This window comes from Hyla sarda, chromosome 10, assembly GCF_029499605.1.
Source record: "Hyla sarda isolate aHylSar1 chromosome 10, aHylSar1.hap1, whole genome shotgun sequence".
Lineage (NCBI taxonomy): Eukaryota > Metazoa > Chordata > Amphibia > Anura > Hylidae > Hyla > Hyla sarda.
Genome location: NC_079198.1, coordinates 18006974 through 18034910, shown reverse-complemented (window position 1 = coordinate 18034910; position 27937 = coordinate 18006974). Strand labels below are relative to the sequence as shown.

Here is a 27937-nt window from a genome sequence, read left to right as displayed (position 1 = left end):
GAGTTAAGTAGCAAACCAGTGTGTCTCCAGCTGTTGCATAACTACAATCCCCAGCATCCCCAGCCAAAGTAGTATGCCTCCCGCTGTTGCATAACTACAACACCCAGCATGCCCTTCCGCTGTCCTTACATGCTGGGGGTTGTAGCTTTTGCAACAGCTGAAGGCACACTGGTTGCAAAACACTGAGTTTGTTGCCAAACTCGGTGTTTCACAACCTGTGTGTCTCCAGCTGTTGCAAAACTACAACTCCCAGCATGCACTGATAGACCGTACATGCTGGGAGTTGTAGTTTTGCAACAGCTGGATGTCCCCCCCCCCCAATGTGAATGTACAGGGTACACTCACATGGGCGGAGGATTACAGTAAGTATCCGGCTGCAAGTTTGAGCTGCAGCAAATTTTCTGCTGCAGCTCAAGCTGCCAGCGAGAAACTACTGTGAACCCCCCGCCAATGTGACTGTACCCTAAAAACACTACACTACACTACCACAAAATAAAATAAAAAAGTAAAAAAACACTACATATACACATACCCCTACAATAAAAATGAAAAACGTCTGGTACGCCACCGTTTCCAAAACGGAGCCTCCAGCTGTTGCAAAACTACAACTCCCAGCATGCACTTATAGACCCTACATGCTGGGAGTTGTAGTTTTGCAACAGCTGGATGTTCCCCCCCCCCCCCTCCCAATGTGAACGTACAGGGTACACTCACATGGGCGGAGGATTACAGTAAGTATCCGGCTGCAAGTTTGAGCTGAGGCAAATTTTCTGCCGCTGCTGAAACTGCCAGCGAGAAACTACTGTGAACCCCCCGCCCGTGCGACTGTACCCTAAAAACACTACACTAACACAAAATAAAATAAAAAGTAAAAAACACTACATATACACATACCCCTACACAGCCCCCCTCCCCTCCCCAATAAAAATGAAAAACGTCTGGTACGCCACTGTTTCCAAAACGGAGCCTCCAGCTGTTGCAAAACAACTACTCCCAGTATTACCAGACAGCCACTGACTGTCCAGGCATGCTGGGACTTTTACAACAGCTGGAGGCACCCTATTTGGGAATCACTGGCGTAGAAAACCCCTATGTCCACCCCTATGCAAGTCCCTAATTCAGGCCTCAAATGCGCATGGCGCTCTCACTTTGGAGCCCTGTCGTATTTCAAGGCAACAGTTTAGGGTCACATATGGGGTATCGCCGTACTCGGGAGAAATTGTGTTACAAATTATGGGGGGTATTTTCTGCTATTACCCTTTTTAAAAATCAAAAATTTTTGGAAAACCAACATTTTAGGTAAAATTTTTTTTTTTTTTTTACATATGCAAAAGTTGTGAATCACCTGTGGGGTATTAAGGTTCACATTACCCCTTGTTACGTTCCCCGAGGGGTCTAGTTTCCAAAATGGTATGCCATGTGTTTTTTTTTTTGCTGTTCTGGCACCATAGGGGCTTCCTAAATGCGGCATGCCCCCAGAGCAAAATTTGCTTTCAAAAAGCCAAATGTGACTGCTCCTCTTCTGAGACCTGTAGTGCGCCAGCAGAGCACTTCTCACCCCCATATGGGGTGTTTTCTGAATCGGGAGAAATTGGGCTTCAAATTTTGGGGGGTATTTTCTGCTATTATCCTTTTTAAAAATGTAACATTTTTGGGAAACCAAGCATTTTAGGTAAAACATATATATATTTTTTTTTACATATGCAAAAGTCGTGAATCACCTGTGGGGTATTAAGGTTCACTTTACCCCTTGTTACGTTCCCTGAGAGGTCTAGTTTCCAAAATGGTATGCCATGTGTTTTTTTTTTTTTTTGCTGTCCTGGCACCATAGGGGCTTGCTAAAGGTGACATGCCCCCCAAAAACCATTTGACGCTCCTTCCCTTCTGAGCCCTCTACTGCGCCCGCCGAACAATTAACATAGACATATGAGGTATGTGCTTACTCGAGAGAAATTGGGTTTCAAATACAAGTAAAAATTTTCTCCTTTTTACCCCTTGCAAAAATTCAAAAATTGGGTCTACAAGAACATGCGAGTGTAAAAAAATGAAGATTGTGAATTTTCTCCTTCACTTTTCTGCTATTCCTGTGAAACACCTAAAGGGTTAATACACTTATTGAATGTCATTTTGAATACTTTGGGGGTGTAGTTTTTATAATGGGGTCATTTATGGGGTATTTCTAATATGAAGACCCTTCAAATCCACTTCAAACCTGAACTGGTCCATGAAAAATAGCGAGTTTGAAAATTTTGTGAAAAATTTCCAAATTGCTGCTGAACTTTGAAGCCCTCTGGTGTCTTCCAAAAGTAAAAACTCATAAATTTTATGATGCAAACATAAAGTAGACATATTGTATATGTGAACCCAAAAATGTTTTATTTTGAATATCCATTTTCCTTACAAGCAGAGAGCTTCAAAGTTAGAAAAATGCAAAATTTTCATTTTTTTCATAAAATTTTGGGATTTTTCACCAAGAAAGGATGCAAGTTACCATAAAATTTTACCACTAAGTTAAAGTAGAATATGTCACGAAAAAACAATCTCGGAATCAGAATGATAACTAAAAGCATTCCAGAGTTATTAATGTTTAAAGTGACAGTGGTCAGAATTGCAAAAAACGCTCTGGTCCTTAAGGTGTAAAATGGCCTGGTCCTTAAGGGGTTAAGGACTATACCTCTTATATACAAGTGTATATTGTATACTATACACACACGTTCAGACTATGTAGACATCATGCATCTTTTTGTTGGTTTGCATTGGGTTTATTTCTAACTATTTCCAATCATTTGTTGTCTACATCTTTTTTTGTTAATTGTTTGTGTTCATGTCAATACACCTACAGTATTTGCTTGTTACATCCATTTTACAAGTTACATTCAAGACATACATTAACTCTATAAATTCAAATCTCTTCTCCTACATTGTTGATCCAGATAAAGGCAAAAACAAGCCCCATGAGGCCGAGGTTAGACTCCCTCATCTTAGCAAAAAGTTGTTTCCTGATTGTAAAGCTGGATCAATGATCCATCTCCAATAATCTGATATAATCATTTATAATATTAGTATTTTTAAGAAGGACACCGAGGGCCTTTATACACATTAGCCATCACAACATCATGGGATAAAGAGTGCTTGAACTTATCCGGATATACCTTCTAGTACATTGGTGTCAAAAACTATACACAATATGATATTTTTAATAGAGTTGAGCGAGCCGAGACCATCAAACCCGGATTCCATCCGAGCTTTGGGGCGGTTCAGGGTTCGCAGAACTTTCGAATGTTGGGTTGAGCCTGCAGCTAGACAGCTGTGAGCACAGCTCATGCTTTAACCCCTTGTTATGCACTCAGCCCAGCAAGGAGTTAGGGCTACGGTAGTAAAAAAAAAACAACTGTTGATACGTCAAAAGTTGTTGATCGCAGCGGATCTCAGTCCTGAGACCCACTGCAATCCTTAAATACAGGCCAGAGATATGAGCGGCATTGCGCTGAGCTCCCCGGCCTGCAGAGCTCAGCCCTTGATAACTATTTTATTATAATAAATTTAAAAAACGCTGGTCATTGACGTAGTCTACGGAATCCAACATAATCCACGGATCTGAAATGAGAAGAAAGGGGAAAAAAATTGGTTAGTACATTTAGGGGCCAACCCCTGGGGAGGGGAGAGCACCCTTAAACCAGTGATCTGCCAGCCGGGTAGCTCAGCGCAATGTGGCCCGCTTCCCCGGCCTGCATTAAAGATCACAGCGGGTCTCAGGAGTGGTTTCAGGAGCGATCCAGGTAATATAGCTTAAGTTGTGCTGCATAGCAGCACCACTTAACCACTTTATTGCCGGTTCACAGTGAAAAGTTTGCCACAAACCTACCGCTTATTCAAAAGTTTGGAGAGCCTGGCGAGCTGAACTTTTGAAAACTAGCTCCTTCCGGACTTTCAGTGATTCTAGTGATGAGGAAAATGTGTTCTTATCATGTACTATATTTTTGTTTCTGTTGGTGCTCACCATTATCTTATTTGTCTTGGCAGCAGCTGCCTGGCACTGGTTTCTACTATTGCCTACTATACCCCTTTTTATATCAATGTTTTCCCATTCAGTAGGTAATGGTGACATGGATTTTGCCTTCTCTAGTGCACTACCCAACTTTTATCATTGTAAACCATATGTGCCATGTCTCTGCCCAAGCCTCTAACTTATCTGTGTGTAATATAATTCTGTTCTCCTCTGTGTGAATTACGTTACACAATTTAGTATCATCTGCAGAAACGTGCTTCCAATGTGATAAATGAATGTACAGTATTAGGGTGGGGGGGGGGAGCTAAAACGGGAGCGCATACGGCAGGAGGGAGCTAAAAACTTGCGCTCCCGTATGTAATTCATTTCAATGAGCCGACCGGAGTGAAACGTTCGGTCGGCTAATTTTTGCCCCATATGCGCTTTTACAACTGGACCTAAAACCGTGGTCGACCACGGTTTTAGGTCTGGGGAAAAATAGCATACGAAGCAAAAATGAGCCGACCGGACCGAACGTTTCACTCCGGTCGGCTCTTTGAAATGAATTACATACGGGAGCGCAAGTTTTTAGCTCCCCCCTGCCGTATGCGCTCCCGTATTGGGAAAAACGTAATGTGAACCCACCCTTAGAAAGAACAGGGTCTATTACTGACCTCTTATTCTCTTATTGAAGAGAATACTGTGATTTTTGATGGCCAAGTATTGTATATTAACTTTACTTTCTTCCATCAGAGCCTCCAAACTCTCCGGACTCTCCGGATAACACACTAATTTCATATACAGAAGGTGATACAGCCGTCCTAACAACAAACCTATCATCTGGATACCAGTCCTCATTTCAGGTCCTTCCTGCTCAGTTCTCCTGGTTCCGTGATTTCGACAATAGTCCTATTCAGACTGGTGGTAAATTCAGTGTGAACTCCACGGACTATGCGTCAACTCTCAAGATCGATCCGGTGTATAAGTCAGAATCTGGAATATATAAATGTATAGCCAGGAATATCATTGGAAGGACAACCTTCCTCTTTTATGTCGAAGTATCAGAAAAATGTAAGTCATATTTAATCATCCATTTCTGCACTTACTAATATGGACAGATTGCCCAAAACTAATATCCCTGGATGCATATGAATCCCTTATAAATAGACCACTGCGGCCCCCTGTGATCACACCGGTCAAAAAATTCTTGGTGATTGGTTGTAATGGGGATGGCGGTGTGAGCATCAAGTTTAACATTTTTCTGCAGCGCCACCACAGTGAAAATGAAGTATTACACAATATTCCAAGAAATCTTTCAGATGTCTGTTTACTGTACAGACCTGATAAGGTACACTTTAATAGGAGGCCCATTTCAGTCTCTTTTTCTATGTACGCCACTGGGTGCAGTGTATTCTAGTATTCTATATACTGCTGTACTGCCGAGGCAGAGCCCTGAACTAGTCTGCAGCAACCAGACCCAACTTAAAGGGGTACTCCGCCCCCAGCGCTGGGGACCCCCGCGATCTCCCTGCTGCACCTGGCATTCATTTAGAGCATCGACAGAGGCTCGTGATGTCACGGCGACGCCCCCTCAATGCAAGTCTATGGGAGGGGGCGTGACGTCCGTCACGCCCCCTCACATAGACTTGCATTGAGGGGGCGTGAGCGTGACGTCACGAGCGGGGCGTGTCCGTGACGTCACGAGCCTCTCCCCCCGCATCGCCAGTCATCCGGCACAGAGCGAAGTTCACTCCGTGCACCGGATGTCTGGGGTGCCTCAGCCGAGATCGCGGGGGTCCCCGCGATCAGACATGTTATCCCCTATCCTTTGGAAAGGGGATTAGATATCTAGGGGCGGGGTACCCCTTTTAAAGGGTACCTGGTGTACGAAGCCTCTAACAGAAGGAAATATTACAATACAATAATACAATATTACCTTTTTTTTGCCTTAGTCTTAGTCTAAATCCGCTAAAATGCTATAACTCTGTAAGTCAGTTTGTCATCCAACCTTACCCGTACCTTGCCTATTTTCTATTGACCGAATATACCAACTCCATAGAAGGGTGTTCTGTACCTCTTCTTTTTTCCTTTTTATTGTAATAGAACTCATGGTTGACTCTTTAATACTATATTTTCCAGATAGTCCCGGACTGGATGGCGGACAGACAGCTGGTATAGTTATAGGAGTCCTCGCTGGTGTCGTCATAATATTAACCATCGTGTTCTTCATATTAAAGAAAAGTACGTACCTGTCAATTTTTGTTTATAGCTCTTTGTGATTATTTGTTTCTACACATTGTTACTTTATCCACTTATCTCGATGTGAGTTTTATAATCCAGACCCATTCAAACTGAATTTTGTAGCCATTTTACTAAAATTTCGGCTATTACCATAACGTATACTACATTTCTCATAACAATCGCCATGACTCCCGCTCACAGGCCAATCACAGGCTAAGGCGGGACTTTGCTGCAGCCGGTTATGAGTGGATTTGGTTGTCAATCCCAAGACCAGTTTGTCTTGGGGGACAGAGCGCTCTGAAGTAAGAGACAGGCTCCATTTTGAAGGGAGCAGTCGGACCTCCCGTGACTCTTATCCTGTGGATGGGGGATACGTTTTGCATAGTCGGAGTGCCCCTTTAATAAACACATTAAGTTTGTTGTAAATGTTTGTTTTGTTATATTATTCATTTAATAATTTACTCAGGAAAGACCACAAGAGTTGATGAAGATTTTCCACCAGCTAACACTTATGACACTAGACCCCCGGGAGCGTGGGTAAGTTTTTACAACATAAGGAATAAGGAGTGTTCCGGGAAAAAAAAACTGATGGCATGACCATTTGTGTATTACTTAGTCACATACCTCCAAACTTTTGCTGAGAGCAGAGGGACAGGCTACACCCCTAACCACACCTACACCCCTAAACACGCCCTCAGCCACGCCCCCACATGCGGAATAAAAATAGCAGCAATAATATTGTCAGTCTGTCATCTAAGTTCATTAGGATCTTCTATACTGTGAGACTGACAACAACCCCCATCATTACACTATAGATAATATATGTGATTACATACAGTTATATCAGGTGACTGACAACAACCCCCATCATTACACTACAGACCATATATGTGATTACATACAGTTATATCAGGAGACTGACAACAACCCCCATCATTACACTACAGACCATATAAGAGATTACATACAGTTATATCAGGGGACTGACAACAACCCCCATCATTACACTACAGACCATATATGTGATTACATACAGTTATATCAGGTGACTGACAACAACCCCCATCATTACACTACAGACCATATATGTGATTACATACAGTTATATCAGGTGACTGACAACAACCCCCATCATTACCACTACAGACCATATAAGAGATTACATACAGTGATATCAGGTGACTGACAACAACCCCCATCATTACACTACAGACCATATATGAGATTACATACAGTTATATCAGGTGACTGACAACAACCCCCATCATTACCACTACAGACCATATATGAGATTACATACAGTTATATCAGGTGACTGAAAACAACCCCCATCATTACACTACAGACCATATATGAGATTACATACAGTTATATCAGGGGACTGACAACAACCCCCATCATTACACTACAGACCATATAAGAGATCACATACAGTTATATCAGGTGACTGACAACAACCCCCATCATTACACTACAGACCATATATGAGATTACATACAGTTATATCAGGTGACTGACAACAACCCCCATCATTACACTACAGACCATATAAGAGATTACATACAGTTATATCAGGGGACTGACAACAACCCCCATCATTACCACTACAGACCATATATGAGATTACATACAGTTATATCAGGTGACTGACAACAACCCCCATCATTACACTACAGACCATATATGAGATTACATACAGTTATATCAGGTGACTGACAACAACCCCCATCATTACACTACAGACCATATAAGAGATTACATACAGTTATATCAGGGGACTGACAACAACCCCCATCATTACCACTACAGACCATATAAGTGATTACATACAGTTATATCAGGTGAATGACAACAACCCCCATCATTACACTACAGACCATATATGTGATTACATACAGTTATATCAGGGGACTGACAACAACCCCCATCATTACCACTACAGACCATATATGAGATTACATACAGTTATATCAGGTGACTGACAACAACCCCCATCATTACACTACAGACCATATAAGAGATTACATACAGTTATATCAGGTGAATGACAACAACCCCCATCATTACACTACAGACCATATATGTGATTACATACAGTTATATCAGGTGACTGACAACAACCCCCATCATTACACTACAGACCATATAAAAGATTACATACAGTTATATCAGGTGACTGACAACAACCCCCATCATTACACTGCAGACCATATAAGTGATTACATACAGTTATATCAGGTGACTGACAACAACCCCCATCATTACACTACAGACCATATATGTGATTACATACAGTTATATCAGGTGACTGACAACAACCCCCATCATTACACTACAGACCATATATGTGATTACATACAGTTATATCAGGTGACTGACAACAACCCCCATCATTACACTACAGACCATATAAGTGATTACATATAGTTATATCAGGTGAATGACAACAACCCCCATCATTACACTACAGACCATATATGTGATTACATAAAGTTATATCAGGTGACTGACAACAACCCCCATCATTACCACTACAGACCATATAAGTGATTACATACAGTTACATCAGGTGACTGACAACAACCCCCATCATTACACTACAGACCATATATGTGATTACATACAGTTATATCAGGTGACTGACAACAACCCCCATCATTACACTACAGACCATATATGTGATTACATACAGTTATATCAGGGGACTGACAACAACCCCCATCATTACCACTACAGACCATATATGTGATTACATACAGTTATATCAGGGGACTGACAACAACCCCCATCATTACCACTACAGACCATATATGAGATTACATACAGTTATATCAGGTGACTGAAAACAACCCCCATCATTACACTACAGACCATATATGAGATTACATACAGTTATATCAGGGGACTGACAACAACCCCCATCATTACACTACAGACCATATATGAGATTACATACAGTTATATCAGGTGACTGAAAACAACCCCCATCATTACACTACAGACCATATATGAGATTACATACAGTTATATCAGGTGACTGACAACAACCCCCATCATTACACTACAGACCATATATGTGATTACATACAGTTATATCAGGTGACTGACAACAACCCCCATCATTACACTACAGACCATATATGTGATTACATACAGTTATATCAGGGGACTGACAACAACCCCCATCATTACCACTACAGACCATATAAGTGATTACATACAGTTATATCAGGTGACTGACAACAACCCCCATCATTACACTATAGATTATATATGTGATTACATACAGTTATATCAGGTGACTGACAACAACCCCCATCATTACACTACAGACCATATATGTGATTACATACAGTTATATCAGGGGACTGACAACAACCCCCATCATTACCACTACAGACCATATAAGTGATTACATACAGTTACATCAGGTGACTGACAACAACCCCCATCATTACCACTACAGACCATATATGTGATTACATACAGTGATATCAGGTGACTGACAACAACCCCCATCATTACACTACAGACCATATATGTGATTACATACAGTTATATCAGGTGACTGAAAACAACCCCCATCATTACACTACAGACCATATATGAGATTACATACAGTTATATCAGGTGACTGACAACAACCCCCATCATTACACTACAGACCATATATGAGATTACATACAGTTATATCAGGTGACTGACAACAACCCCCATCATTACCACTACAGACCATATAAGAGATTACATACAGTTATATCAGGGGACTGACAACAACCCCATCATTACACTACAGACCATATATGAGATTACATACAGTTATATCAGGTGACTGACAACAACCCCCATCATTACCACTACAGACCATATAAGAGATTACATACAGTTATATCAGGTGACTGACAACAACCCCCATCATTACACTACAGACCATATATGAGATTACATACAGTTATATCAGGGGACTGACAACAACCCCCATCATTACCACTACAGACCATATATGTGATTACATACAGTTACATCAGGTGACTGACAACAACCCCCATCATTACCACTACAGACCATATATGTGATTACATACAGTTATATCAGGTGACTGAAAACAACCCCCATCATTACACTACAGACCATATAAGTGATTACATACAGTTACATCAGGTGACTGACAACAACCCCCATCATTACACTACAGACCATATATGTGATTACATACAGTTATATCAGGTGACTGACAACAACCCCCATCATTACACTACAGACCATATATGTGATTACATACAGTTATATCAGGGGACTGACAACAACCCCCATCATTACCACTACAGACCATATATGTGATTACATACAGTTATATCAGGTGACTGACAACAACCCCCATCATTACACTACAGACCATATAAGTGATTACATACAGTTATATCAGGTGACTGACAACAACCCCCATCATTACACTACAGACCATATAAGTGATTACATACAGTTATATCAGGTGAATGACAACAACCCCCATCATTACACTACAGACCATATATGTGATTACATACAGTTATATCAGGGGACTGACAACAACCCCCATCATTACCACTACAGACCATATATGAGATTACATACAGTTATATCAGGTGACTGACAACAACCCCCATCATTACACTACAGACCATATAAGAGATTACATACAGTTATATCAGGTGACTGACAACAACCCCCATCATTACACTATAGATTATATATGTGATTACATACAGTTATATCAGGAGATTGACAACAACCCCCATCATTACACTATAGATTATATATGTGATTACATACAGTTATATCAGGGGACTGACAACAACCCCCATCATTACACTACAGACCATATATGTGATTACATACAGTTATATCAGGTGACTGACAACAACCCCCATCATTACACTACAGACCATATAAGAGATTATATACAGTTATATCAGGTGACTGACAACAACCCCCATCATTACACTACAGACCATATATGTGATTACATACAGTTATATCAGGGGACTGACAACAACCCCCATCATTACACTACAGACCATATAAGAGATTACATACAGTTATATCAGGTGACTGACAACAACCCCCATCATTACACTACAGACCATATAAGAGATTACATACAGTTATATCAGGTGAATGACAACAACCCCCATCATTACACTACAGACCATATATGTGATTACATACAGTTATATCAGGTGACTGACAACAACCCCCATCATTACACTACAGACCATATAAAAGATTACATACAGTTATATCAGGTGACTGACAACAACCCCCATCATTACACTACAGACCATATAAGTGATTACATACAGTTATATCAGGTGAATGACAACAACCCCCATCATTACACTACAGACCATATATGTGATTACATAAAGTTATATCAGGTGACTGACAACAACCCCCATCATTACCACTACAGACCATATAAGTGATTACATACAGTTACATCAGGTGACTGACAACAACCCCCATCATTACACTACAGACCATATATGTGATTACATACAGTTATATCAGGTGACTGACAACAACCCCCATCATTACACTACAGACCATATAAGTGATTACATACAGTTATATCAGGAGACTGACAACAACCCCCATCATTACACTGCAGACCATATAAGTGATTACATACAGTTATATCAGGTGACTGACAACAACCCCCATCATTACACTACAGACCATATATGTGATTACATACAGTTATATCAGGTGACTGACAACAACCCCCATCATTACCACTACAGACCATATATGTGATTACATACAGTTATATCAGGTGACTGACAACAACCCCCATCATTACCACTACAGACCATATATGAGATTACATACAGTAATATCAGGTGACTGACAACAACCCCCATCATTACCACTACAGACCATATATGAGATTACATACAGTTATATCAGGTGACTGACAACAACCCCCATCATTACCACTACAGACCATATATGTGATTACATACAGTTATATCAGGGGACTGACAACAACCCCCATCATTACCACTACAGACCATATAAGAGATTACATACAGTTATATCAGGTGACTGACAACAACCCCCATCATTACACTACAGACCATATATGTGATTACATACAGTTATATCAGGTGACTGACAACAACCCCCATCATTACACTACAGACCATATATGTGATTACATACAGTTATATCAGGGGACTGACAACAACCCCCATCATTACCACTACAGACCATATAAGTGATTACATACAGTTACATCAGGTGACTGACAACAACCCCCATCATTACCACTACAGACCATATATGTGATTACATACAGTTATATCAGGGGACTGACAACAACCCCCATCATTACCACTACAGACCATATATGTGATTATATACAGTTATATCAGGTGACTGACAACAACCCCCATCATTACACTACAGACCATATAAGAGATTACATACAGTTATATCAGGTGACTGACAACAACCCCCATCATTACACTACAGACCATATAAGAGATTATATACAGTTATATCAGGTGACTGACAACAACCCCCATCATTACCACTACAGACCATATATGAGATTACATACAGTTATATCAGGTGACTGACAACAACCCCCATCATTACCACTACAGACCATATATGAGATTACATACAGTGATATCAGGTGACTGACAACAACCCCCATCATTACCACTACAGACCATATATGAGATTACATACAGTTATATCAGGTGACTGACAACAACCCCCATCATTACCACTACAGACCATATATGTGATTACATACAGTTATATCAGGGGACTGACAACAACCCCCATCATTACCACTACAGACCATATAAGAGATTACATACAGTTATATCAGGTGACTGACAACAACCCCCATCATTACACTACAGACCATATATGAGATTACATACAGTTATATCAGGTGACTGACAACAACCCCCATCATTACCACTACAGACCATATAAGAGATTACATACAGTTATATCAGGTGACTGACAACAACCCCCATCATTACACTACAGACCATATATGTGATTACATACAGTTATATCAGGGGACTGACAACAACCCCCATCATTACCACTACAGACCATATATGAGATTACATACAGTTATATCAGGTGACTGGAAACAACCCCCATCATTACACTACAGACCATATATGAGATTACATACAGTTATATCAGGTGACTGGAAACAACCCCCATCATTACACTACAGACCATATATGAGATTACATACAGTTATATCAGGTGACTGAAAACAACCCCCATCATTACACTACAGACCATATATGAGATTACATACAGTTATATCAGGTGACTGACAACAACCCCCATCATTACACTACAGACCATATAAGAGATTACATACAGTTATATCAGGTGACTGACAACAACCCCCATCATTACACTACAGACCATATATGTGATTACATACAGTTATATCAGGTGACTGACAACAACCCCCATCATTACACTACAGACCATATATGTGATTACATACAGTTATATCAGGGGACTGACAACAGCCCCCATCATTACCACTACAGACCATATAAGTGATTACATACAGTTATATCAGGTGACTGACAACAACCCCCATCATTACACTACAGACCATATATGTGATTACATACAGTTATATCAGGTGACTGACAACAACCCCCATCATTACACTACAGACCATATATGTGATTACATACAGTTATATCAGGGGACTGACAACAACCCCCATCATTACCACTACAGACCATATAAGAGATTACATACAGTTACATCAGGTGACTGACAACAACCCCCATCATTACACTACAGACCATATAAGAGATTACATACAGTTATATCAGGTGACTGACAACAACCCCCATCATTACCACTACAGACCATATATGTGATTACATACAGTTACATCAGGTGACTGACAACAACCCCCATCATTACACTACAGACCATATATGAGATTACATACAGTGATATCAGGTGACTGACAACAACCCCAATCATTACCACTACAGACCATATATGTGATTACATACAGTTATATCAGGTGACTGAAAACAACCCCCATCATTACACTACAGACCATATATGAGATTACATACAGTTATATCAGGTGACTGACAACAACCCCCATCATTACCACTACAGAACATATATGAGATTACATACAGTTATATCAGGTGACTGACAACAACCCCCATCATTACCACTACAGACCATATAAGAGATTACATACAGTTATATCAGGTGACTGACAACAACCCCCATCATTACCACTACAGACCATATATGAGATTACATACAGTTATATCAGGTGACTGAAAACAACCCCCATCATTACACTACAGACCATATAAGAGATTACATACAGTTATATCAGGTGACTGACAACAACCCCCATCATTACACTACAGACCATATATGTGATTACATACAGTTATATCAGGGGACTGACAACAACCCCCATCATTACCACTACAGACCATATATGAGATTACATACAGTTATATCAGGTGACTGACAACAACCCCCATCATTACCACTACAGACCATATATGAGATTACATACAGTTATATCAGGTGACTGAAAACAACCCCCATCATTACACTACAGACCATATATGAGATTACATACAGTTATATCAGGGGACTGACAACAACCCCCATCATTACACTACAGACCATATATGAGATTACATACAGTTATATCAGGTGACTGAAAACAACCCCCATCATTACACTACAGACCATATATGAGATTACATACAGTTACATCAGGTGACTGACAACAACCCCCATCATAAGTGAGTACATACAGTTAGATCAGGTGACGTCTTCTCTAATTATGCAATTTCCTTTATCTTCTCTGTGGTGTCCCGGTACCGTATTGCATACCGTACCTTGTATGGTGGTCCCAAAAGTCAGAGTTACTACGTTTAGGTAGGGTACCCCAGGTGGGACAGCCCCTAGTCACCTCCTTCTTTTCTAATTTTGTTGTATTTAAATGTATATTTAATATAATGTATATTAGTATACTTGCCTCGGTAGCGTCGCAGAACCTTCGGTCATGTGACTGTGTTGATTCCTCTATGGTATGTTGGAGGACCTTTTGGAGGTCCTTGGGTCACATGTTTACCCATAACTCTTTGTACAGAAGATTGACAGTTGTTATGGACCAGTGAGCCTAAGTCCAGCCCCTGCCCATATAAGGGAGCTGTAGCCAATGATCGCTCTCTTGGGTTGCTGCTCTCGTGGATGCCGGACTATTAGGACGGATCTGCGCAACTTACAAAGACAAGCTAGGCCAGAAGCCTGCCGGCCTCAGCCTGAAACTAAACCATGAGTTAAAATCTCAATCCCCGCTAAAGCTAGCGTGATTACTGGACCGAATCTAAACCCCTAAATCCAGTGGATCAGTGCAACAATTACCTTCCTAAGCTCAATAGACTCATGAGGTCCCAACCACTTGTCAAGCTCTAATAGACTTTGTTACATTGACTGTTCCTGTTCATTATTGTATAAAATCTTCAGTAAAAGTTCCGACAAGTTTCTGCAAATCTCCGGTTGTGGCCAATCAATTATTTCATACCTACCTGTCGCTTTTGGGAAGGGTGGCAGTAGGACAAGCATACAAAGAATAGCCCTCACCCTGGCATCACAAATAGAAAGGGTTAAGCAAGCACCCTTTAGTAACCGCACAGCTACACCCCCATATACCCTACACCCCCAAGCTACCACATCTCCATCCAGCCCAGACTGTCATGATGCTTTCTTTCAGCTATGACTCCTCTCTGCAGAACCTGCCAGACATAGAGTGGGTAGTGCTTGCTCTTAGTGCAGGGGGGACTGCAGAGTGCAGACCACTGAATGGACCTCCCGTCGGCAGGTCTAGAGGAAACTGTGGTACTCCATAATCTGCACTGCTTCTTTCTCATCATGTGACCTAACTCCCTCCGGACCCTTCCCGTCTGGGAGCTGTCTTTATAGTGAGTAGCAATGACGTAGGAGCCTCTTGCATCAGTGCTACTTCCTGGGTCTGCAAGCAAAGTGCTGAGCCAGGAAATCACGGAAGCGGGACATGAGCGGGCCGTTCCAGGACGGTGGGACATGACCCCAAAAACGGAAATGATCCGGGACGGTTGGGAGGTATGTAGTCAGCCACTCAGGGGAAATAGATGGCCAGGACTACGATTTTTAGGCACAGCCCGTGGATCTCCAGACCCTGTTTTTCTAGTCCTAGACATCTTCTTCAAAGAAAGCCCAACATTAGTGAAAGGGTTAGTTAAAGAAGATCTCAAATGATTGCGCCCAACACACCAACATTTAATGCTGAATTTCAAGGTAGCTACAGTATCACTCTATATCACTCTATATGCTTACAATGTAAGGACTTGTTGTTAATAGAAGAATTAAAGTTGTGAGAGACATTATACCTTTAAAATAACTTCTTAAAGAAGACCGAGTGTGGACCCACTGGGGTACTCAATTAGTTTGGCTTTGGGCCACACTTCGAAGATCTTCACTCCAGGATGTAGAAGATTAACTTAGCTCCTAGAGGGTACCAGCTCTTTTCCCACAAGTAGTCCCAGTGTAGTAAGCAGCGACCCAGTGGACCAGAAGACACTTGTGCATTGCACGGTAGGGTCAAGACAGGTCAAGATCCAAGCATGGGTTGTGCGTAGGCAGCTAGGTAGCATGGTCAGATACAGGTAAGTGAATCAAGGAAGGTGGCAAAGGTTCAGGGTAGGCAATCCAGGTAAAGCACAGCAAAGATAGCATGGTACATAGGGGTCATAAGCAGAGTGAGGAGATTTGGCACAGGTCAATAAACAGGATGTCAGGCCCAAAAATACAGCACACCTTTGCTATGGACACAAAGAACCACAATCTTGCTCAGGTAAGAGTTAAGTGGGTGTGGCTGCCTTAAATTGAGAATGACCTGTGGTAACCAACGATAGGTGTAGTTATGCACTGGTTCTATAATAAGTCAAGGGGATGGAGCACAACCTACAGGCAGGGACAGAGACAGATGTATGGTAGTGGGACTGGGCAGCATGGATTGGAGGTAAATGGGCTGCTGTGTACACTGGAAGCAGAGGTATGCCAGCACTAGTGACATGTCCCACATGTTTTGTTCAGTAGAGGTCCAGGTTCTGAGACCCTGAACAATCACTAAAATAAAAGAGCATTAATAATCTTTTTCCTGCTCTTCTTTGAGACTGATATTATGGGCCCATTCTAAGTCTACCGCTTCTTTGTTGTACTCTCTGGTATAATGGATCCTATGATGATTGAAGTCCAGTTCAGTACAACTACTGGACGCCATAATACAGACTCTACTATGTCCCATGTATGAATGGTGAAAACCGCCTTATACTATGGTTTTTATAGACTCCTAAACAATGGTCTCCAATATTTGTATGTTTAGCTGTTGCAAAACTACTAGAGAGATAACTTGGAAAAAAGATAGAATTTGCAATAATTTCAAACTGTTGGGCACCAATATTCGCAATGTGAATTTTTTTCCCCACAGAACACATGACAGTGATCATCCCTCCCTGCTTCCAGCTTGTGGTGTAAACAAGGCTCCAATACTAGTTACTGTGTCAGACTGGCGGGCGCCCGAAAATTAGCATATGTCAATATTTGCGCATATTGATCCCTCCCTTCTTTTAGCTTGTGGGCCAATGAGAATGATCATGTTTGCTGAAGATCACGCGATATTGCGCATGCGCATTTTATGGCGCATAGTAAAAAAAAGGCAGCGAATATTGCGAATAGGCGAATTTTGCGAATATATGACGAATATCCGTCCATATATTTGCGAAATATACCGAATTTGAATATGGCCTATGGCCAAGTATCTGTGTCACCCTACATCTTTACAATAGTCACCTTGTATATGGCTCCACTGTAAACTCTTCACCTCCTCAACTCGATCCAATAGGTGATCATCTTCAAAAAGTCATATTGTCATAAACATCGAGGAAAAGACTAAAAAAAATCGGACCCTTGTCCTACTGAACTTTAGTTACTGTATTTTATTTTACAGCTAAAATTAATTATAAAGTGACATTTGTTTTTCTTAACAGATTGATAGAGCACCGCCCAAGAATGGAGAATCAAATTATCAGGTAACTAACTATCTTCAAGATCCGTAACAGAGGTCACAAACTTGGTCCGCTACATGTTAGTAAAGCTCTGCACATTTTCGGTCCTCTGGATTTATTAAGAATAGGGGATAAATGTCTAATGAGGGTGGGGTGGGGTCCATACTCCCGCAGAGAAGCAGTTTTGAAAGAAAAAACTGAAGAGAACCGATGCGCATCTAAGCGTGATTATCCTTTTATACAATGGAATGTATAATGTGGAAAAAGGTTTGCGCACCTACTGGTGTTGTACTTTGAGCACAACACCATTGAAGACTAACTGCCGGCTCCGCTCCCGTTCTCAGATGGCAGAGGACGGTCTTGAGAAATGGCAGATAGGGGAGAAGGATTCTCTAAAAAAAAAAGGTGTCCCCGATAGTGCTCTCCTCCGGAAGGTCAGTATCTTGATTGGGGCAATTAACCGACCAAAACGGACGGATTGCTGCGGAGGAGAGATGTAAATATGGAAGAACGGCTCTCAGTCGTGTAGCTGGTATGTGAAAATGCGACCTATGGTGGGTTTTGATAACAGTTAAAGGGGTATCCCGGGCAAAAACATCTTATTCTATGCGGGCTGCGTCTCCAGGCTCGAAAACCTCCGGGTTTCCGGGACTGGAGATGGGATGTAACGCCGTGCCTCCTCGTGACTTCACTGCAGGGAGTTGGCTGTAGGGAGATCGCTGTAGGGAGATCGCGGGGGGTCCCCGGAGCCCCCCGCCATCAGACATCTTTTCCCCTATCCTTTGGATAGAGGATAAGCTGTTTTTGCCCGGAATACCCCTTTAATAGTTAATGTGAATAGTTATGTGCGTGGTCTCCATCTAAAGAGCATTCCTGGAGCTGCATGACTACTCTCGAGACTGGGACCTCCCATATGACTACTCTCGAGACTGGGACCGCCCACATGACTACTCTCGAGACTGGGACCACCCACATGGCTACTCTCGAGACTGGGACCGCCCACATTACTACTCTCGAGACTGGGACCGCCCACATGACTACTCTCGAGACTGGGACCGCCCACATTACTACTCTCGAGACTGGGACCGCCCACATGGCTATTTGCAGAAAGTGAGTCCTACTTTCTAACCTTTTTGTAATGTTATGCTGTAAGTAATAGAGCTAATAAATGGTAAACAGATCATCTATTCTAAATGTTCTTTTCATAGCTAATGGGAAAAAAATCATGTTACCCATCTGAGTTATATTTTTCCTCTTCTTTCTTCCTTTGCCGCCCAACAGGGATTGGTATACCATATTGTGATGCCAGGACCTGGAAAATAAGATGGCGTGTTTGTCTCGGGTCTATTATCTGCACGTTCAACAATTATATTATGTATTTTTATATAACTCTAATTCATGTTTAATTGATTATGCAATGTTATATTGTATTGCTTCCTGGGATAATTCAACACATTTGACCAAAGAATCAAAATTTCAAAAATGGTCGCTGTTGTTTCAAACAAATTGCCTCTTTTTAACCAGCTATGCAATTTCCAACATGTCTGAAAATGAATTAATTACTAAAAAAAAAAAGAGTCCTTACCCCAGAAAAAAAAAAGTCTAGGTCAGTAGTAACAGAGAGATAAAGACAGAACATAGGAAGGGAGGTAGAGCTTAACTACTGCTATGTGCAGGAGAGAGAGCATGGGAACCTGGGCTGTGCACCTACAATTGTGAGTCTGTCTCCGTCCTCCAGAGGATCCACAGTTTCCCTGAAAGATAAATCAAGGCTTCCTTCTCCCCTCAGCAGCAGCAGCAAATCCAGTGCATCAGTAACCCCTTCTACCCCCACATGCTATCTACTGTAGTATCCTGTAAATCATCCCCTAGCACAGTGCCAGCCTGTTCAGTCCAGTGATCTTAGCACTAAAATCATAACCTCTATGGTGTGTTAACCTAGCAAAACCATGCCGGTTTTTAAAAATCTTTTTAAATTACAGTGATCCCTCAACTTACAATGGCCTCAACATACAATAGTTTCAATATACAATGGTCTTTTTTGGACCATTGTAACTTGAAATCAGACTCGACATACAATGTACAGACAGTCCAGATCTGTGAAACGTGTCAATGGCCGGAAGAACCGACCCATCAGAATGGGCATTTACACCTGTACTACTGAAGTGTATGCACTGACTGACTGTCTGGTAGTGCCTCCCTACAATACAGGGAGGTATTACATGTTCTGTACTCTTTACCTGTATTACTGAAGTGTATGCACTGACTGGTGTATGGTAGCGCCCCCTACAGTACAGGGAGGTATTACATGTTCTGTACTCTTTACCTGTATTACTGAAGTGCTTGCACTGATTGGTGTCTGGTAGCGCTCCCTACAGTACAGGGAGGTATTACATGTTCTGTACTCTTTACCTGTATTACTGAAGTGCATGCACTGACTGTCTGTCTGGTAGCGCCCCCTACAGTACAGGGAGGTATTACATGTTCTATACTCTTTACCTGTGCCACAGTTAGCTTCTCCTTAGGACACCCGGTAAGGGCGGCTACATTTTGCGTGTACTGTACAGGACCCTGAACAAGCTCCTCTCCTCTATAAAGACCAGTCTTTCCCAACCAGGGCGCCTCCAGCTGTTGCAAAACTACAACTCCCAGCATGCCTGGACAGCCAAAGGCTGTCCAGGCATGCTGGGAGTTGTAGTTTTGCAACAGCTGGAGGCACCCTGGAGGGAAAGCACTGACATAGACAGTGATTTACAGCTCCCAGAAGATCTTTCTTACTTTTATATGTAAGGATTTGCTTTATCTGTATTAGTTATCTACTTATTTTTCTTTAATCCTCACTTTTTCCTATTTTTGGATGACATTTTGGGGGCTTCAAAACCAATTACCAGGTTTCCATAGAGTTATGGTCCCAACATACAATGGTCTCAACCTACAATAGTCGTCCTGGAACCAATTAATATTGTAACTTGAGGGACCACTGTGCAGGTTACATCTTAGATACTTTGCATATTTACTCTAAAGTGTATATTGATCAAGGGGATACATGATATGTTATTTTAATTGTTTTTTCACTTCACTAACCCCTGAAGGGGATCGTGTGCCGTGACGGCTACATCTGATGACAAGCAAACACTCATAACAGCAGGCACCAGCACAACCTTTCCTGAAGAGTAGAGATGAGCGAACTTACAGTAAATTCGATTCGTCACGAACTTCTCGGCTCGGCGGTTGCTGACTTTTCCTGCATAAATTAGTTCAGCTTTCAGGTGCTCCGGTGGGCTGGAAAAGGTGGATACAGTCCTAGGAAAGAGTCTCCTAGGACTGTATCCACCTTTTCCAGCCCACGGGAGCACCTGAAAGCTGAACTAATTTATGCAGGAAAAGTCATCAACTGCCGAGCCGAGAAGTTCGTGACGAATCGAATTTACTGTAAGTTCGCTCATCTCTACTGAAGAGCACTGGACTATCGTTCCCAGCACCTCTGCTACCTGGAGGAAGAGGAGATGCGGTGGAATAGACTGATTGACTGACCAAGGACCTATGGGAGTAGGTTGTTAAAGAGTAATAGAGGAGAACCTATAGACAGAGAAAGGTCTGAAGGTCCACCAGCTCACAGCATCTTGGTCCACCCCAGAAAAGGATCCTCTATTTGGGTAGGGTCACATTTAATGGATTCGCAATGTATTGTACACTGCAGATCCACTGGTGACCCCACCGTATAGTGTGCCTCTGATAGGGATGACCCTTATGTTTCTAATGACTGATCAATATATTAAAGGGGTATTCCAGGAAAAAACTTTTTATATATATATATATATATATATATATATATATATATATATATATATATATATAAATCAACTGGCTCCAGAAAGTTAAATAGATTTGTAAATTACTTCTATTAAAAAATCTTAATCCTTTCAGTACTTATGAGCTTCTGAAGTTAAGGTTGTTCTTTTCTGTCTAAATCCTCTCTGATGACACGTGTCTCGGGAAACGCCCAGTTTAGAAGAGGTTTGCTATGGGCATTTGCTTCTAAACTGGGCGTTTCCCAAGACAGGTGTCATCAGAGAGGATTTAAGACAGAAAAGAACAACCTTAACTTCAGAAGCTCATAAGTACTGAAAGGATTAAAGGGGTATTCCAGGAAAAAACTTTTTTTTATATATATCGACTGGCTCCAGAAAGGGAAACAGATTTGTAAATTACTTCTATTAAAAAAAATCTTAATCCTTTCAGTACTTATGAGCTTCTGAAGTTAAGGTTGTTCTTTTCTGTCTAAGTGCTCTCTGATGACACGTGTCTCGGGAACCGCCCAGTTTAAAAGCAAATCCCCATAGCAAACCTCTTCTAAACTGGGCGTTTCCCGAGACACGTGTCATCAGAGATTACTTAGACAGAAAAGAACAACCTAAACTTCAGAAGCTCATAAGTACTGAAAGGATTAAGATTTTTTAATAGAAGTAATTTACAAATCTGTTTAACTTTCTGGAGCCAGTTGATATATGAAATTTTTTTTTTTTCCTGGAATACCCCTTTAATATTAAAATGCCATTGCTGCTGGAAAAATATCTGTTCTCTTACCCTTTAAGGCTGGGTTCACACCACGTTTTCTGAAATACGGTTCCCGTATACGGTTTGGAGGAGGGGGCGGGGCTTAATCGCGGTGCCCGTACTCAGCCGTATTCGGGAACCGTATTTAATGCAAGTCTATGAGCCAACCGGAGGCTGCGGTTCACTCCGGTCGGCTCATAGACTTGCATTAAATACGGTCGTTTTCGGCCGTATGCGGTTTCCTGACCGCAGGCAAAAACGTGGTGTGAACCCAGCCTAACCCAGATAGATCAGAATGCTAAATGCAGAACATTTCATCTTATCGCTTTGCCTGTAACTAAGACCAGAGCCTTGAGATGGAGACTATGGATACAAGACGTCTAAACATTGGACTTTGTGGAAAGATGCTGAAATCTTAAGCTAAGAGGACTTGTATGATAATGATTTATGCTACGGCACAAATGACCAATCAGCATCCAGAACGATGCATCATTTTACCTTTTCATCCTCCCCTTTTCTCAGTTTGTAAAAACCAAATTTACTTCCTGTAATAAACATTACTCCCTGGGGTACCGAGGAGGGAACCCATACCAACCTGGCGTGGTGTGAATTTTCTTACGTCGGAAATCAGTATAGCGGTAGTCACTCACAGATTAAGGCCGCACATTAGCTAATCCTTAAAGGGGCATTCCGGGAAAAAACTTTTTTTTTTATATATATATATCACCTGGCTCCAGAAAGTTAAACAGATTTGTAAATTACTTCTATTAAAAAATCTTAATCCTTTCAGTACTTATGAGCTTCTGAAGTTAAAGGGGTTCTGCCTTGTTTATACAGTTTTTTTGTTATTATGTTTGTGTGTTATGTGTGTATAAGTATGTGTTTTTTTTTTATGTGTGTTGTGATTATGTATACCGTATTTTTCGCCGTATAAGACGCACTTTTTCTTCACCAAAACTGGGGGGGAAAAGTCGGTGCGTCTTATACGGCGAATACACCCCTATCGCGGCGGTCCCTGTGGCCATCAACGGCCGGGACCCGCGGCTAATACAGGACATCGCCGATCGCGGTGATGCCCTGTATTAACCCTTCAGACGCGGCGATCAAAGCTGACCGCCGCGTCTGAAGGGAAAGTGACACTAACCCGCCTGTTCAGTCGGGCTGTTCGGGGCCGCCGCGATTTCACTGCTAACAGCCCGACTGAATAGCCGGGTTAGTGCTTACAGGACACCGGGGGGGACCTTACCTGCCTCCTCGGTGTCTTCTCCGTTCAGGGATCCCCTGTATGGCCAGCGCTCTCCTTCCTCGTCATCACGTCTTGAGTAACGACGTGATGGCGGCGACGGAGAGCAAGGATACTCGGCCGGCAGCAGAGACGTTCCGGAGCGATGGGGACACGGCGACAGCGATGGAGCGACATCCAGGGCAGCGGTGACGGGTCCGGAGCGGCGGGGACACGTGAGTATTACCTCCTCCTGCAGTGGTCTTCAATCTGCGGACCTCCAGATGTTGCAAAACTACAACTCCCAGCATGCCCGGACAGCCAACGGCTGTCCGGGCATGCTGGGAGTTGTAGTTTTGCAACATCTGGAGGTCCGCAGGTTGAAGACCACTATTGGGGTCAAAATCTTTATTTTTTTATATTTTCCCCCTAAAAATTGGGTGCGTCTTATACCCCGGTGCGTCCTATAGGACGAAAAATACGGTATATGTATTTTCTTACCTTTTGTGAAGATCTGGAAGCTGGCCCCTTTTTCTTCCAGCGGCTTGCTGTGTAACCTCGGCCTCCGCCATGTTGTGTTCGGTAAGTGGGATGTCGGGGGGTGTGTTCTTGCTTCTGTCCTTCCTATCTTCTGATGTCCGAGGCGAATCTTTTCTTCTTGTTTCTTCCGTGGCTCAGCGACGAATCTGCGTCCTCTTTCGGCGCATGCGCAGGTATTTTTTTTTTACCAATAAAGTTTTTTTTGCCTAATTAACAAACTGTCTGCGCTTGCGCGAAGCTACGCTATTAGAGTAGACCTAACGTACGCTACGCTGTTAGCGTAGCACTTGCGTACTCGTGCATGCGCAGACAGTTTGTCAATTAGACAAAAAAAACTTTATTGGTAAAAAAACAAACTGTCTGCGCATGCACGAGTACACAAGTGCTACGCTAACAGCGTAGCGTACGTTAGGTCTACTCTAATAGCGTAGCTTCGCGCAAGCGCAGACAGTTTGTCAATTAGACAAAAAAAACTTTATTGGTAAAAAATAAATAAATAAATAAAATAAAAAACTGCGCATGCGCCGGAAGAGGCCGCAGATTCGTCACTGAGCCACGGAAGAAACAGGAAGAAAAGATTCGCCTCGGACGTCAGAACATAGGAAGGACAGAAGCAAGAACACACCCCCCGACATCCCACTTACCGAACACAACATGGCGGAGGCCGAGGTTACACAGCAAGCCGCTGGAAGAAAAAGGGGCCAGCTTCCAGATCTTCACAAAAGGTAAGAAAATACATATATACATATAATCACAACACACATAAAAAAAACACATACTTATACACACATAACACACAAACATAATAACAAAAAACTGTATAAACAAGGGAGAACCCCTTTAAGGTTGTTCTTTTCTGTCTAAGTGCTCTCTGATGACACCTGTCTCGGGAAACGTCCAGCTTAGAAGCAAATCCCCATAGCAAACCTCTTCTAAACTGGGCGGTTCCTGAGACAGGTGTCATCAGAGAGCACTTAGACAGAAAAGAACAACCTTAACTTCAGAAGCTCATAAGTACTGAAAGGATTAAGATTTTTTAATAGAAGTAATTTACAAATCTGTTTAACTTTCTGGAGCCAGTTGATATATATAAAAAAGTTTTTTCCTGGAATACCCCTTTAACAGTATTATATTATACTGTAGCTCGCCAGCACGAGTGTTGAGAAGTATCTCCTTTTCTGTGAAACACCCCAGAAGTGTGTACATTTTCTTTATTCTTTATTTTTATATTAAGAATACTGGCAATGCAATGGCCGGTATTTATCCAACCAATCCTCCAACTCCCGGAATGTTGCACCAAAACCTATACCAGTGTTTTCCAACCAGAGCTCCTCCCGCTGTTGCAAAACTACAACTCCCAGCATGCCCGGACAGCCGTTGGCTGTCCGGGCATGCTGGGAGTTTTAGTTTTGCAACAGCTGGAGGCACCCTATTTGGGAAACACTGACCTATACTATATACTACTATATAGTCCAACATGCTGGGAGTTGTAGTTTTCATTTGGGGCAGCTGCTGAGCCACAGGCTGTATCAGGGCATGCTGGGAGTTGTAGTTAGTAACTAACTGCAACTCTTGAACTTAATAAAAAAAATAAACAAAAATGGTACTGTTAACAACTACAGAGCGAGGCACAAAACGAGCCCCAAACAGGCCCATATAAGGAGGCATAAAAAAGTTATAGGGGTCAAAATAGGACAAAATTTCCCCCCGCATATGTGTATCCTGTGATGTCACGCATATATAATTAATTATGCAAATGAGCATGGCCGGTATTTTTGGGCAAGAAAGGTGGCAACCCTTGCTGCAGCTGGATACTACTGGTGTTGAGAACGAATATTCGTAATGCAAATTTTTTTCACGAATATCGGCACTTCGTGATTTCGCGAATATTTAGAATATAGTTCTATACATTCATAATGACGAATATTCTTTTTTTTTTTCCACATGCAAATTTTTATGCAAATTTTCCATGCACATTTTCGTACTGGAAAAAAAAGTGAAAGAACATAGCTAATATGTGAATTTCGCGAACATAGGATGAATGATCGTTAAAATATCCGCAAAATATGGTGAATTCAAATATGGCCCCTGCCGTTCATGACTAGATACTACAAGTGATTCTACATGCATTTTTTGGTGTTGCGCCATCATAAGGTGAGCAGGAAATCTGTACATGTTATACTGGACATAACTACCATTGGTAATGGTGCTGAGAGCGCCCCTCCATCTTTTTCCATTCTACATATGTTTGATTATGGTTTCCCTGGGTCAGGCACTATTACCCATATAGTCTTGCCCGGGTCATCATGTTGTGCCGGCGCTCTGTGAAACCGGGATGTCAAGCCAGCACCATCATGTACTCCATCTGTACACTGAAGGATTACTGTATGGGGAACAGCTGATGCCTGACATCTTGTGACTAAAAAAGTAACATCCATTGGTCACGATCAACTTTCAGACATTGGCCCTCATTTTCTATTGCAAACCCGACATGTTTTGTTAGGTTGTGCGCCAGTTTCTGTTGCATTGCTCCAAAATTTGTGCCAGAATGGAAAAAACACAACTAACTCTAACCCTAACTGAAACCCTAAAAAGGGGCGTGGCTGTCTGGGAAAGGGAGCGTGGTCACCAAAAAAGGGGCGTGTTCCTGACATTTTCACAAAAACCCAATATATTTACTAAGGTTTCCACAGAAAATGTGGTGGATTTCAGGTGAGGAAAACCAGACAGATCCAGAGCAGGTGTAAAAAAAAAAAAAAAAAAAAAAAGGAAAGTGTAGGGAAAGTGGAAAATGTAGGGAAACCTTAGTAAATACTGTGGAAAAAAAAAATATATCTGTTACCTACCATTTAACCCATATACATCAGCTTACTATCTGCTCGTGACTCCGAATATAGGCCTTGGGATGACTTCATGTGCGAGTAGAAATACTAAATATCTGACAAACAGAGAACTCTGGAATTTCCCAGTAGAGAAACTTCTGCCAAGAAATTAATGGACACTAGATATGCTAATATATACGGACACAACAATCAAACAACCAATCAAAAAGTAACATGCTTAAACCTCCTTCTTTGTCCAATGTAAAAACTAAATGTACTTCCTGTATTAAACAGAACTCTTTGGGGAACAGCTGAGTTTCCTGCTAAGAAAGAGTGTATACCAACATCCTCTGTGTGGTGTATATTTTCTTATTTCGACACTTAGCAAAATATATAGCAGCACAGTCAATCACATTTGAAAGCCTCC

The 27937-nt window shown here is 41.8% G+C and overlaps 1 protein-coding gene and 1 long non-coding RNA gene across 4 annotated transcripts in view; one reads left to right on the top strand and one right to left on the bottom strand.

Annotated features, from left to right (window-relative positions):
• The window catches only part of LOC130294137 (carcinoembryonic antigen-related cell adhesion molecule 1-like), a 49638-nt gene extending 28656 nt beyond the window's left edge, over positions 1-20982 (top strand). The window contains exons 8-12 of one of the 3 annotated variants that reach the window (XM_056543629.1): positions 4742-5059; positions 6128-6229; positions 6696-6766; positions 18352-18393; positions 19651-20982. In XM_056543629.1, coding sequence (XP_056399604.1) covers positions 4742-5059; positions 6128-6229; positions 6696-6766; positions 18352-18393; positions 19651-19692 — 575 coding nt within the window. In that variant the 3' untranslated portion in view covers positions 19693-20982. Of the gene's footprint in view, positions 1-4741; positions 5060-6127; positions 6230-6695; positions 6767-18351; positions 18435-19650 lie in introns of those variants that run through there. The other 2 variants (XM_056543630.1, XM_056543631.1) reach the window with 2 other exon arrangements.
• On the bottom strand, positions 3518-27679 carry LOC130294140 (uncharacterized). The gene is made up of 4 exons (XR_008848401.1): positions 27535-27679; positions 19602-19681; positions 4822-4981; positions 3518-3597 (listed from the first exon to the last, which is right to left on the bottom strand). It is a non-coding gene; the product is annotated as an uncharacterized LOC130294140 (long non-coding RNA).
• Between the last annotated feature and the right edge of the window lie 258 nt (positions 27680-27937).